This window comes from Salvelinus alpinus, chromosome 3 (assembly GCF_045679555.1).
Source record: "Salvelinus alpinus chromosome 3, SLU_Salpinus.1, whole genome shotgun sequence".
In the NCBI taxonomy this organism is placed as follows: domain Eukaryota; kingdom Metazoa; phylum Chordata; class Actinopteri; order Salmoniformes; family Salmonidae; genus Salvelinus; species Salvelinus alpinus.
In genome coordinates, this window is record NC_092088.1 from 60,261,442 (window position 1) to 60,276,828 (window position 15,387).

General features: G+C 40.7%; 1 protein-coding gene across 1 annotated transcript; it reads right to left on the reverse strand.

Annotated features, from left to right (window-relative positions):
* Positions 1-12,078: 12,078 nt before the first annotated feature.
* znf503 (zinc finger protein 503) lies at positions 12,079-14,984 on the reverse strand. Its single transcript, XM_071393526.1, has 2 exons — positions 14,364-14,984; positions 12,079-13,962 (listed from the first exon to the last, which is right to left on the reverse strand). The coding sequence occupies exons 1-2, from the start codon at positions 14,604-14,606 to the stop codon at positions 12,538-12,540; spliced, it is 1,668 nt and encodes a 555-aa protein (XP_071249627.1). The 5' UTR covers positions 14,607-14,984; the 3' UTR covers positions 12,079-12,537.
* Positions 14,985-15,387: the final 403 nt, after the last annotated feature.

Below are 15,387 nucleotides of genomic sequence, written 5' to 3' on the forward strand. Positions count from 1 at the left end.
GGTGCATTGTGCTCTGCATTCTGATTCGCTAAAAACTCACTCCCGCTTCTTGTATCAAAACATGCTACGAATTGTGCTATCATTTTGTCGTCTCGTGCAGTTATGTGTACGTACATAAAACAGCTTGGCAAATTTACATTAAATTGGCCAAATTATCTTGTAATTTCGAACATCTCCTAAACCCATAATGTCGACGAAACGGCCTACACGTGAGTCACTGTATTTGTATACATGTAATAGTTGCTAATTGTAAAAAAAAAAAAGTTTTCTATTTCGCGGATTTCACTTATCGCGGGTCATTTTCGGAACGTAACCCCCGCGATAAACGAGGGATTACTGTAGTTACAAAACAAATAACTCATTTGAAAATAAATTAAAACAAATTAAACTATACTATTATGTACCTATTCTAACAGCTTAGCAAAAACGTCCTAGTTACCAGAGTAGTTAGAGTGTACCTGCAACTGTATGTCATTACCGCAACTTACTGTAAAATACTGCCAAGACAATCAACCCAAGATGATGACAGTGATGACATCTCCCGCTGTGCCAAACCACTCAGGACTTGTCATTGTAAATGTCTTACTTGGGTCCGGTCTCACTGCATCAAGTGTTTACTGTGTCCACTGCCACGGACAATAACAGCTTACAGGCAGACAGTGGAGAGCATGTGGTGTGCAGCTGTGCAGGGCTAGCAGCACTGCTCTTCTTCTGCTGTGGGAGGTCATGGTACATTGGCATGGGTGAGGCTAGCTGAACTTCCACAGAACAGATAGTTTCCACACACACAGAGAGAGAGAGAGTGAGAGAGATAATTACTAGATGAGCCAACAGACATCTCCATCTCACTTGTCAGATCTGGGGAGGCTTCAGGAGGGGATACAGGTGTTGCCCACAGAGCTGTGACAGTAAACCCACATTGTGGCTTCTATAAAAGGAGATCCAAATGTGCCACAGGAGCTGGATAAAAAAATGTATGACACAAAATTTAAAAAAAGTAAATGTTTGCTGCTTCCAAGTTTGATCTTTATCTGAGCTATAGTGATTTAACGATGACAATGTGAACATCTCCAAAACACCAACCACCCTACTTGTTGATAGTGAGGCTCGATGTAATCATTTATACATTCACCAGATATTTCTCTTTCATCTACCTACTGGAGCTAAATGCAATCTCCTCAAGAATGTGTAGCGGTAATACATTTTCTCAATTCTGTCTGGAAAGTATTGCATTTACATTTAGTTCCTGTTTATACATGACAGAAACTCTTTATCACATTACCTGGAAGACAACATATAATTCCCTCCCCTAAACTCTTCCTCATACATTTAACATGCCCCTCCAAATAGGTCATTGGTTTATTGTAATGCAGAAACACCTGCTAGCTCAGCACGATATTACTTCCTATAGTGCCGGCAATATATCGTCTCTACACTTTCCTCAGGGCAGAAGACACATAAAAACCTACCACCAACAACAACAGGATTGGTAGGTAATTTGAGCTTCAATTTCACAGTTAACACTAAAATACATTAAAGTCGTAAAAGTGATGCGTAGCTTGGTATTTCTTGGGGCTGTGTGTGTAGCTGTGTCTGTTTCTGGTCCTATTTGTCTCCCAGTCAGCCCCATTAGTCTGTTTAATACCCTCTGCTCCCTCATACGGTGCTCAGAGTCAGATCAATGTGTGATACAGTACATTGCAGCATCATCACTTAGGCCTACTGCATTTGGATGAGTTGAGAAAGGCCCCCCATCTTCCCTGCTCTTATTTTCTCTAAGTCTCTATAGGAATCCATTGGAGCATAGGGAGAAGGGAGGTTTGTGTAGCGTTGTTGTTGTTGTTGGTGGTGGTGGTGGTGGTGGTGGTGGTGGTGGTGGTGGTGTGTGTGTGTGTGTGTGTTGGGAGGAGGGGGTGTATCATCTCGAAGTCTGACGTGAATGAATCGCTAGAGTAATGTGTCGGCTGGTAATAGTTGAATAGTTTATATCAACTTGATAAATATGGCTCTTATAAATCACATGGGTGTTATATATTGCTGCTCTGTTTCTCCCCTTTTTAATACTTGGCTCCTGCTACGGATGTCTGGAGAGAATCAGGAAGTGGAATGTTTTAGCAGCAGTCCAGACAATGGCAACTCCCATGTAGTATGTTGTCATGTTGTCAGCCATTTTGTTTATCAATGTCACATAAATAATCTGACTAAACTAGATAAAAATGTGAAACATTCTGGAATAAAACGGCATGATAAACAGTAGCCTACTGGAACTACTGATGATTATCTTCAAATATATTTGGATCGCAAAAAGAAACAATCTATTAAGGAATGTATCTGAAGAATAGGTGTTATTATGTATTTGTAACAGTCATGATTTGTCTGATCAGGAAAGAAAATATTAAATATCTCTCTTACATGATATAAAGCAGGGTTCCCCAATAAACTGCCTGGGGGTGATTTTAATTGGCCCTCCAAGTTTTCAATAATGTTCGTTGTTGGACATAAGACTGTAAAATCTGCAGCAAATCAACTCAAGGTGATTATAATTTAGGAAATATGTTCAAGTATTCCCACGCATAAAAAGAGAGGCATAGGCCTATCTGGTCCTATTACAATGTAATCACGGTTTGAAATTAGTCCGCTTTTGTCAAATATTATCTGTTCAGGATTCTTGCGGTCAATATGCAGTGTTCCGAACATTTGCTCAAAGAAAAATCGGGCCACGGCTGAATGTAATTGGGGACCCCTGATATAAAGGATCTGGATCTCATATCAACTTGGCAGTAGACGGGAATGAATGTGGATTGATGCTCTGCTCCAGTCCTATCTAGATGACATCATGGAAGAAGGCCCAATGACACGTCCTTGGTGCTCATTCATAGAGAAGAACTAAGAAAAAAAGACACCAATTATGTGGTGGACTGAAACCTCAACCCGTCAAAATGGGAGGGGTGAAAAGATGGTTTGTTCTCAAATTAACTGGGATAGTGTTCTCTTTGATAGTACAGTGGGTGGCTATGCACCAGGACATATGCAGTGGTTCTGCCTATTATCATATTCACACAGCTTCAAACAATTAGAGTAACCTTGTGATCGTGTGTTGGAATGCCCTCAAGATACTGAGACATTGATTATGTCAAATTAAGGCAATGAGCCCTTTGAAGCTCCTACTCTGACATTTTCTCAGCTATTTACATTCATCAATGACAGAAAACAACCTCATCAGTGCAACACTCAACTCCACCATCGCCCATTATGGATCCTGGAAGATGGGTGCATTTCCATAAAATATTCTTTATCAGACACAGGGAAATGGGCATATGATCGGTCAAGTGAAAAAGCTGCATAGCGACTATAGCGCAGATCCCAAAGCAGATGTGAATATTCTCAATTAGGATTTCTTAAGCAGGAGAAGGTGTCTCGTCGAGTGAGTTGGGAGTTTCTAGTGGCATAAATGGTCAGTTAAGAGCCAGTAACTGAAAGGTCGCTAGTTCGAATCCCCGAACCAACTAGGTGAAACATCTGTCCATGTGCCCTTGAGCAAGGTAATTAACTTGAATTACTCCTGTAAGTTGCTCTGGATAAGAGTGTCTGCTTAAATGTAAAAATGTAAATGCCATCCCACTTTTCACATATCACCTGGATGAGAGAGCACTTTACATTTGTAAATCAATAAGGAGAGAAAATCACACTTAAAAGGCTGTGTGCATGCGCGGAGGAGTGATTCACGGATGGATCCTCGGCTCAGTCAGGAACCATATAAGGAGAAGTGAGGGTTTCGAAATGTGCCACTCAGGAATTCGTTTGTGTTATCGGATGTTAGTCATGGTTTGCAGAGATGACAGTAAGGAATTTCAGTTAGGCAAAAAAAAAAGTATATTATGTAAAGTTACCTACCAGTACTCATGTATGTAATGTTACCTACCAACCAGTACTCATGTATGTAATGTTACCTACCAGTACCCATGTATGTAATGTTACCTACCAGTACTCATGTATGTAATGTTACCTACCAGTACCCATGTATGTAATGTTACCTACCAGTACCCATGTATGTAATGTTACCTACCAGTACTCATGTATGTAATGTTACCTACCAGTACCCATGTATGTAATGTTACCTACCAGTACTCATGTATGTAATGTTACCTATCAGTACTCATGTATGTAATGTTACCTACCAGTACCCATGTATGTAATGTTACCTACCAGTACTCATGTATGTAATGTTACCTACCAGTACCCATGTATGTAATGTTACCTACCAATACTCATGTATGTAATGTTACCTACCAGTACTCATGTATGTAATGTTACCTACCAGTACTCATGTATGTAATGTTACCTACCAGTACCCATGTATGTAATGTTACCTACCAGTACCCATGTATGTAATGTTACCTACCAGTACTCATGTATGTAATGTTACCTACCAGTACTCATGTATGTAATGTTACCTACCAGTACTCATGTATGCAATGTTACCTACCAGTACTCAGGTATGTAATGTTACCTACCAGTACCCATGTATGTAATGTTACCTACTAGTACTCATGTATGTAATGTTACCTACCAGTACTCATGTATGTAATGTTACCTACCAGTACTCATGTATGTAATGTTACCTACCAGTACTCATGTATGTAATGTTACCTACCAGTACCCATGTATGTAATGTTACCTACCAGTACCCATGTGTTGTAATGTTACCTACCAGTACTCATGTATGTAATGTTACCTACTAGTACTCATGTATGTAATGTTACCTACCAGTACTCATGTATGTAATGTTACCTACCAGTACCCATGTATGTAATGTTACCTACTAGTACTCATGTATGTAATGTTACCTACCAGTACTCATGTATGTAATGTTACCTACCAGTACTCATGTATGTAATGTTACCTACCAGTACCCATGTATGTAATGTTACCTACCAGTACCCATGTATGTAATGTTACCTACCAGTACCCATGTGTTGTAATGTTACCTACCAGTACTCATGTATGTAATGTTACCTACCAGTACCCATGTATGTAATGTTACCTACCAGTACTCATGTATGTAATGTTACCTACCAGTACCCATGTATGTAATGTTACCTACCAGTACTCATGTGTTGTAATGTTACCTACCAGTACTCATGTATGTAATGTTACCTACCAGTACCCATGTATGTAATGTTACCTACCAGTACTCATGTATGTAATGTTACCTACCAGTACCCATGTATGTAATGTTACCTACCAGTACCCATGTATGCAATGTTACCTACCAGTACCCATGTATGTAATGTTACCTACCAGTACCCATGTATGTAATGTTACCTACCAGTACTCATGTGTTGTAATGTTACCTACCAGTACTCATGTATGTAATGTTACCTACCAGTACCCATGTATGTAATGTTACCTACCAGTACTCATGTATGTAATGTTACCTACCAGTACTCATGTATGTAATGTTACCTACCAGTACCCATGTATGTAATGTTACCTACCAGTACTCATGTGTTGTAATGTTACCTACCAGTACTCATGTATGTAATGTTACCTACCAGTACCCATGTATGTAATGTTACCTACCAGTACCCATGTATGTAATGTTACCTACCAGTACCCATGTATGTAATGTTACCTACCAGTACCCATGTATGTAATGTTACCTACCAGTACTCATGTGTTGTAATGTTACCTACCAGTACCCATGTATGTAATGTTACCTACCAGTACTCATGTATGTAATGTTACCTACCAGTACTCATGTATGTAATGTTACCTACCAGTACTCATGTATGTAATGTTACCTACCAGTACCCATGTATGTAATGTTACCTACCAGTACTCATGTATGTAATGTTACCTACCAGTACTCATGTATGTAATGTTACCTACCAGTACCCATGTATGTAATGTTACCTACCAGTACTCATGTGTTGTAATGTTACCTACCAGTACTCATGTATGTAATGTTACCTACCAGTACCCATGTATGTAATGTTACCTACCAGTACCCATGTATGTAATGTTACCTACCAGTACCCATGTATGTAATGTTACCTACCAGTACCCATGTATGTAATGTTACCTACCAGTACTCATGTGTTGTAATGTTACCTACCAGTACTCATGTATGTAATGTTACCTACCAGTACCCATGTATGTAATGTTACCTACCAGTACCCATGTACGTAATGTTACGTTTTCGTCAATGTAAATGCTAGCTTACGTTAGCTACCATAACTTTACAATGTATTATTTATTATTGAATATTTGAAATAGTAATAATAATTGAAATATCAAGTCATGGCGGTTCTAGTAGTTATGGAATTCCAGTGCTACTAGTGTTAAAAGACTCCTTTTGAAATCCCCCCTTCTCCTTATATGGTTCCTTCAAACCCCCACTTTTCCTGAGAGACACACTGCACTGAGAGATGACATATCAGTAGGTGGCAGCATAGAGACCCTGAGGGATGACTGCTCTGAGAGGGATGACTGCCCTATTGGTTTTGAGGGTGAAATGGTTTCCATTATGGTTCTCAGTTGGGAGATCTGCATTCAAGGATCAGCCTGTCAGAATGGCATGCTTTAGCACTGATGGATATGACGTGTGACCGTTGACGATGTTGACTGATGTTAGATTTAGTATCCGCTTGGTGATAATGTCATTTACTTGATGCAGTGGATGTGTTTACGAGCTGATTAAAGCGCCCTCCTGAGCCCTGCTTTGTTTCATGCTGTTCCTTTTATGGCTTTATTACTACAATCACAAAAGTTGTGGATATCTATCGCAACAGCCCGCCATCATAAATCACTGTCAGTAGCTAGGTGTCCATCCAACTGACAACAGGTTTTTATGCAAATATTCAAAAATCCACCTTAAGAAAATATGCACATTTTGCCACCAGTGGTGGGAAAATATAGATGTAGATTAAAAACCGATTAAGATCATTGTGTGATGACGTGGTGTACACAAAATGTTTCATGTAGCCTACCGAATAATAATCTATTTTTAACTCTACTGATAGTTTTGCATTAAATAGCAAATGTGCCTACTCTGGTCTTGGTACGTGAGCTCTAGCCAACAGCTCACAGATATAGTACAAGTAGGCTCTGTGGGTAGGTTAGTCTACATGATGAGATTATTTTGGATAAAAAACAGAATATGAGCCTCAACATTGGAAAGAAGCATCAAGCTCATATCCTGCACTTTCAGCACCCTGTGAAATTCATCATCATTTATTTCATCTGTAGCCTAATTAACTGCATGGTTTCCAGAGTCAAACAAACAACTGATCTGTCGTCCACTAATATAGGACTAATAAAGGCCCAGTTTTTGTGAAAAAATATTTTTGTATATTTTGGTATATTTTTATTATTTTTCAAGGGGTGCTGCAGCACCCTCATCACCCCAACTTCCCATGGCTATGGTTTCCATCACAGCTGTAATGATTTTTTGTATGAGGTATGACTTTACTTGCAGAAAAGCTGTGGGTGGAAATGTGGTTTGTGAGACGATGGTTTGTTTTAGCGCTACACCTTATAGTACAGGGGCCTTATGCTGTATTTAGATGGTACGAGGTAGACGCTAGATGGCATACCGGATGTCATTGTTTTCAATGAGAGCACGACAGTAACACATTTTTGTTGTTTTGGCTCTATGAAGTTAACGTGCTGACTGTCAGCTTTAATTTGAGGGTATTTTCTTCCACATCAGGTGAACCGTTTAGAAATTACAGCACTTTTTTTGCATAGTCTCCCCCATTTTAGGGGACCAACAGTATTGGGACAAATTCACTTATGTGTATTAAAGTAGTCAAAAGTTAAGCATTTGGTCCCATATTCATAGCACACAATGATGACATCAAGCTTGTGACTCTACAAACTTGTTGGATGCATTTGCTGTTTGTTTTGGTTGTGTTTCAGATTATTTTGTGCCCAATAGAAATGAATGGTAATTAATGTATTGTGTCACTTTGGACTCACTTTTATTGTAAATAAGAATGAAACTTGTTTCTAAACCCTTCTACATTCATGTGGATGCTACCATAATTATGGATAGTCCTGAATGAATTGTGAATAATGATAAGTGAGAAAGTTAGACGCATAAATATCATACCCCCCAGAAATGCTACCCTCCCCTGTTATTGTAATGGTGAGAGGTTAGCATGTCTTGGGGGTATGATATATATGCGTCTCTAACTTTCTTATTCACGATTCATTTGGGACTATCTGTAATCATGGTAGCATCCACATTCATGTACAAGTGTTTAGGAAACATAAATGACTTATGTCTAGAAAGGGGATAGAACATTATAGCTGCTTCTCCAGTATGGACACAGCTGTTACCCAAACTATAGGCTGGCATCGGCAGACGACGGCGTGTCTTTAGATTGTGCCTTACACCCACCAATGACAGCTTTAGCGGTGGAGGGTAATTTAGGAGGGAGGGTTGACTACAGGTTGAGGTGTGTTACTCACGTTCAGGGTTCCCCCTAGGTCTTGCTCTGCCTGCCAGGCTTCCTGCACTGTTGCATTGTGGGCTGGTCAAAGATGGTATCGTATCACTGCTGTCCGGACACTAAAATGGCTCCTCTTTTTTTAAGACCACGGATCTGAGAAGTCATAAGAGTAGGCGATGAAGATGTTGTTCGCTGAACTGTGCTTGTGGGATGAGGATCAGTGTCTGGCCGAGACCCGATGATTTGTGTTAACTCTTAGAGGCTTTAGCTTGGTGGGTTAATAATATCTGTTGTGGTGTATCATTAAACCACCCAGGTTTAATACTTGGTATGTTACCTAAACTTGGGGAAGAATGGAACCCACAGCTATAATCGAGCCATTCAACATACCTCAAGTAATTGTTGTCATGACATACTATCTAAGGTATTTACTCATATGTCCTCGACCACATACCTCTGCTCTGAAACATTACTCAGTGTTGAATAAGCATGGCCAAACACTATCAATAGGACCCCAATAAGCCAGTTTATGCTTATAACCTGCCAGTTAAGATAGTGTTTTTGGTACGGTGATAGATATGCAGACTTCAAAGATCAACAACAAAGGCTCTCCCACTCCCCTTCTCACCATGCTGTGCTACCAGATGTAGATGGGAACAGTGGTCCTGCTTCGTTAAGGCTGTAAACCCTTGTAAAAGCCTTGTCCTTGACCCCAACCTGTTAATGTTTACTGGGCCTGATTAGGGAATGAACCTCACTTAACCTCTACCTCTGTGACTTGTGTGTTTTTTGCTGTGTCTGTCACCAACACAACCTCCCACTCACTTACAATAATCAATTCACATTGTTCTGTCTCAAAACTGTAATGCAAATTTAAATAATGGTGTAAGTGATTTTTTCAGCACAGAATCATGGATTATTAGAAACTATATTTCCCTTTGTCATGTTTTTAAGTTAAAAGAAAAGAATACAGTATAATAATATTCCTCCTCACTGTGCTATAATCTGACTGTTCTCTCCTCCCTATAATCTCATAGTCCTTTCAGACAGTTTTGAGCCTTAGTACAATGCTAAATGAATGTACTGCTGGTATGAAGCACTAATGCTGTAGCAAAGTAATTTTTCTCCTCTGCTTGTTGGCTTTACACACTGTGAGCCAGCGGAAGGGGGTAGTGCTGGTAATTCATGCACACATGTGCCTGCCTGTTCACCCAGTGACAGGCCAGGGGAGGGGGACATGATAAATTGCTTTCCACCAGGGACCTCCATACACAGCCACCATGATGTGGGTAAAATGGAAATCGCTCCCTTTCACCATCATTACATCAGTTTAGGGCGTTGTGTGTGGGCCTCCACACAGACACACACACACATTCATGCATGCATGTACACAAACACACACGTACTCATGCACACAAACAAACTCGCACATGTACACAAACACACACACACACAGAAAGAAGTTGAGTTTGACAATAGCTGTTGGTGAAACAAGACGAGAGATCTCTGTAATATGGTATTCAGCTAAATAACCAACGACAGGGTGGATGTGTGTAGCTATCATTCAGAGGCCAAAATAATTTAGAAATACTTCATTCATTCATACTCAAGAACATTTCCAGAGTATAGCTATGTATTTGCATGAGTTATAGATGCAAAGTGGAAAAACAAGCGTTTGATGGACAGATGAGCCAATAGATATAGATGTGTGGCAGTGATCAATGCTCTAGGGCTGTTGTTCTCTGTTGTAGCCTGTCACTTCAGACACGCCCACTGTGTGTGACTTCTCGCCTTTCACACAGAATTAAGGAAATGGTACATTGCGCCTCACACCAGTTTGTGCCGGTAGAGGAGAATATCTTGGCCTTAGCTTGAAGCTATTCTCAGCTAGCTACACTGACAGCTAAGAACAGGAATAAAAGATTTATAAGCCTGTCAACTATATATTCAGACACAACATATGTGTTTGATAAGGGTGGCACAAGACCTTAACATATTTTTTAATGAAAATAATTAAACTTCTGATTTAATTCCACCATTTCCAAGTTTCCCAATTATGCAATTTAAAACATGAATGAATCATGTGGACTTGTAGTGTTAACCAATTAGCTATTGGTATTTAAGTAATATAACCTATATCTTGATTGCAACATGTTATTCCTATCTCGGGCATAGGCCCATTTCGTAGGCCTGCTGTGGAAATATTCAGTGAAAAGCAATACCTATATGCCGACTTATTTCTTTAAAAATGTGGTTGCTTTTTCTCTGATAAATGCAATAATCAAGGCATGATTAATTACTGTCTATAACCATGCAATTTAATATTGTGTGACGTTAAACTTAGCAAAAGGATGCCAGGCTACACTTTTATAACATTTCCCATACAGAGAAAAAAAGCAGGTATGCCTATAAGCCAGCTGTTGATTAATTTCAATATCAAAAAATACCACGGAACTGCAAACCTGTTTAAATTCACGATATGAATCGCCTACAATGCATGTTTTATATTTAAGAATTAGTTCGCTTTTTAATGATATTATAGCCCTGAGTACAGTCGGGTGGATATTTAGAAGTTTGTGTGATAACATTCGTTAGTTTAAACTATTGATCATGGCATTTTGAAAGGGTCCTGAACTTTTTGAACTCTAACACAATCATCTGACACTAGACAAGACAAATACTCCTTTAAATCTTTGAGAATCACTCAATGTTATGTCTCTAAAATCAGTCATTTTCCACCAACTATATTCAAGTGGGGCCAACGTGGAAATTGTTAGATTATAGAAAGAGACATTCTAAAAATCAGTTATGCGCAACGTTCAATAAGTAGTCCTAGACAACGTTATCCCCTTAGGCCTATGCATTGAAAAGCATTTGAGTTTTGCCCTCTGTTTTTAGCAGGCTATGGTATATTCATAATGAATGCATCTTAAATGACTAGTGAATATTAAGACAATATATTATAAATTCAATTTAGATAGATCAGCAAATAGCCTAAACGCATTTCTAAAGGAGGCGCTATCGGTTTGTTGCTGAGAGAACCATTAAGCAGGCAATGTCGAGAGACAATTTGTGCATCATCAAATATTGAAGTTAAGGATAAAACTATATATAGCCAACAAGACTTATTTGGAAATCACCTGCTTAAATCACTACAGAAATAAATGTCAAAGCTCATCTGCAATCAACAATTATGGACATGCTTTGATGGATGTATCCCGTTTTGGATCGCGCACACAGCCATGATGTTCAGCTATATTACTGTTGAAATAATTTTCTATCTAAATTGCATTTGAAGTTGTGTGTTTAGTTTTAAAAGCCTATAGTGTTTCAACGTTCAAGCATTTAAATTACGCCTATATAGTTTAGAAACAATGAATCATGCTAAAAATAGCAGTTAGCCTACCCTATAGAAATAAAGTATTCTAAAAACGTAGCCTACTCGTAAATAACGTTCTAGTTATTCTGTATAGGCAACCAGTTAATAAGATTAACCTCCCAATAAGCACATTTCATGATGTCCATTAAAAATGTTTATGAAACCAGAAAATGTTTAATGAAATAGCATGTTAAAAATGTAGATATTGTTGTTATAATCATAAAAGGAGGCACACGGAAATATGGAACAGAATTGTTTCTTATTTTTCCAGAATACATACAAAAAAAAATACCAATTCTCTTTCCATGGTATACAGCTGAAAAATAACAACAATTTAAAATGATGTGGACAATTTGGGATTTTAAGAAACAAACATGCATGTAAATAATTATATTCTCAATGAGACATTAAATAAGAACAATACAATCATAGCAATTTCAAATGAACATCGAAATGAAAACCCTTATTTTAGCCTATTAGTATTCTACCATGTGTGTCTTCACTTTACCTATAGAGTTCAGTTTAAACATAATGCACTTTGAGTCTCTCAAACGTCTTCCATTTGTAGCTATTATCATCCGCCTTCAGCCGACATAAATAAATACCGAGTTCACGGATCCCGCCCTTAGGTTGAGCGTTGATATAAAAGTCTTTATATTTGCATTTTTATAACTATAAACTTTTCAAAAGTCGTGTGTTTCACTGGTATCCCAGCGCTGATGCTGTGGTGAGTCTCTGGCCGTACAGGGCATAGGGGGAGTAGTATGGACCGGTGGCTGCGGGGACAGGGACAGGGGCTCCGGTAGGCAGGGGGCTCTTGGAGTACGGATGGTAACGGCTGCTTAGTCCCAACGCGTGATGCGGACTCCTCAGCGTCAGTGTCCCAGGGCTTCCAGGGCCTCCTGACTGTGGCATGTGCATGTGGCATGCCATCGCAGCAGCCGCAGCACTAGCTAACGATGAGGAATTAGGGTAACCCGATATCAACTTCTCCGCCCCGGTGAAGGCGGTGTGCGTCCGCAGGTGGTTCAGCAGCTCCTCGGATGAGGAGAAACGCTTGTCGCAGGGTCCGTTCGCTGACACCCAGTTACAGACGTGAGGAAGGGGGTCGTTGGGGAGCATGAAACCATAGGGGTACAAAGGATGTCCACTGAAAGATTGCGGAGAGGAGTGCATGCCGTGCAAAAGGTGTGTCGGGTACATGTGGTGGTACCCGGATTTCATCGCGTTGGCGGCCGCGGCAGCTGCGTTGTCGTGGCACTGCTGAGAGGCACTGGCAGCGCCCGCTAAGTGGCTGGCACAATGGTAACTTAAGCAGTAAGGGTCTCTACACAGGCTGGCTGACATGATGGAGGGTGGAGAGGCCCCGGCCAGGGGGCTGGATCCGGCCTTACTGCAGCCCATGCTGGCCAGCTGTGCGTTAACCAGGCTCCCGCCGTGAGGGAGGAAGTGTTGGGGATAACCAGCGTAGGCCCCTAAACTCCCGGGGTAGTGCATGCCAGCAGGCGGCAGGGGGAAAACTGTCTGACCCGGTTTGTAAGGAGAGACTGGGGCTACAAGTCCTGACCCGAGTCCGGAAGCAGAGGAAACGGAGGTTAGAGAGGAGGATTCCGAAGACATGGCTTTGGACCCAGGCGTTGTCTCCTGGTGCTGGTTCACCTCCACGTTAATTCCACCGCAACTCACGCTTATCCTGCTGTGGCTGTTAGTGGTTCCAGATCCGTCCGTTGTGCCATTTTTATTACAATCTGAATCTTTCTTGTCCTCCCTGTCTCCACACTTCCCCTCTGACGGCATGGGCGAGGCAGAAGTGCTAGAGTTGGGGCTGCCTGTCCGTGGCGTGAATGGCTGACAGGTGGCGCTCGGCACTCGGAAACCAGTCTTCTCTCCACTGGAGACGCCCGAGGACGAGTCCTTCTTATCTGACGGTTTCGAATAGGGTTTGAAGCTGGATTTGTCATCCACACCGATGTCACTCATTTTTAATGGACCGGATTTGGACTCCTTGTCACTAGATCCATTTGATGTAATAGAGGATAGTTTGGAGGAGGGAGGGGGGTCCGGTTTACCGATTTGAGAGCATGTCTGCGCCAGCAGTGCCAACGGACTCTTCTTAGCATCTAGCTGTAGAGAAAACAAGACCTATAATTTTACAAATCGAGTACTGAAAAAATATATATACAAACAATCTCAAACAATATAGGACCTTGTCGAAATGCAACCAGAAACGGAATGTCCGAGTCCTTATCCAAAATAATTGTGCGCAATGCGCAGCTTTTACGCGAGAATAGCCGAGCTCTACGAGTAGATTTAAGATTCCCATTTCCTAAATTCATAACAATTTCCTTTACCAGTAAACTTTATAATAGAATAGCCCACATTTCCACTTCGATATAATAAATATGTGTTTTCTTTTATGCTATTCCACGTCTTACATTCCGGGATAACCGTTTCTATGTGTAATGCTTACAAAACAAACATGAAACTTTGAAGCATTCATTCTACTAGTCTTTTTGAAATCTTACCTCAATAGGGCTAATCGGGGTAGATGGTAACGGTTGAAGATACTCTGGGTGCAAAATGTGTCCTGATCGTGCCGTAAGCATTTTCAAAACCTTGATGGGGACTCGGTTAGCTTGCCGTAGATGGTCCGACGGGGGAACGGAGTGAAGAAAAGGCTTGTTGATGATATTCCGAGAGTCGATGCTCTCCCAGACTAGATGAGTACTACTATTTCTCAGAACAGATACCGAGGGCGATGTGATCATGTCCCAATTCTCACGAAATTAGTCGGTAATTCATTTATCAGATTCATCAAGAACAGCAAATACAACCTCTTTCGAAAATCAAGAGAGTGATATTGCGTGTAATAATCCGTATAATGAGAGGAAACGAAGAAGGTGCGGTTGGTAAGCAGGAAGAAGGTAGAAGAGAGTGAGTGCGAGGTTATCGCGGATCCGTGGCTGCGTCTTTCACCATGGGCATAGCGCGTTCTGAGACTCCCGGCTTGTCCGCGCTCTATACTCCCGAAGTACGAACTGGTAGAAATGTTCACTTCAAAAGCATCTGAATTAGTCCGAGATTAAAGCCTTTGCCGCCTTCCAATCAAATGGGACCCCGAGGTGATTGGAGGGTCAAGGGGATGTGACGTTGCCTCTTTGTAAGCGCCTCTATATTGACAGCTCGGGGGAGGAGATAGTGAGGAGGAATAGTTGGGTTGTTGTGTGCGCTCTCACGGACTCTCACCATCCTTGAGGCAGGGCTTGTTTTGTTTTTTCAATGTCTAAAAAAGTATATAGACCCAAGTCTGGAAATAGTAGTCTTTCTGGCATTTTCAAAACAGTGAACGTATTTGGCTGTAGAGGTAGGCGATGTGGTAATGGTTATTACTGGAAGTCATATAGGCTACATGTTATTTAGGAGATGGGAAATGTAATTAATGAAACTATAGCCTGCATTAAATAGCCTAATTATTAGTTTGTTCTCTGGAGACTAATGCACTAATAAGCAATGTATTCGGCACCTTTTGAGCTATATTACCAAGATCTT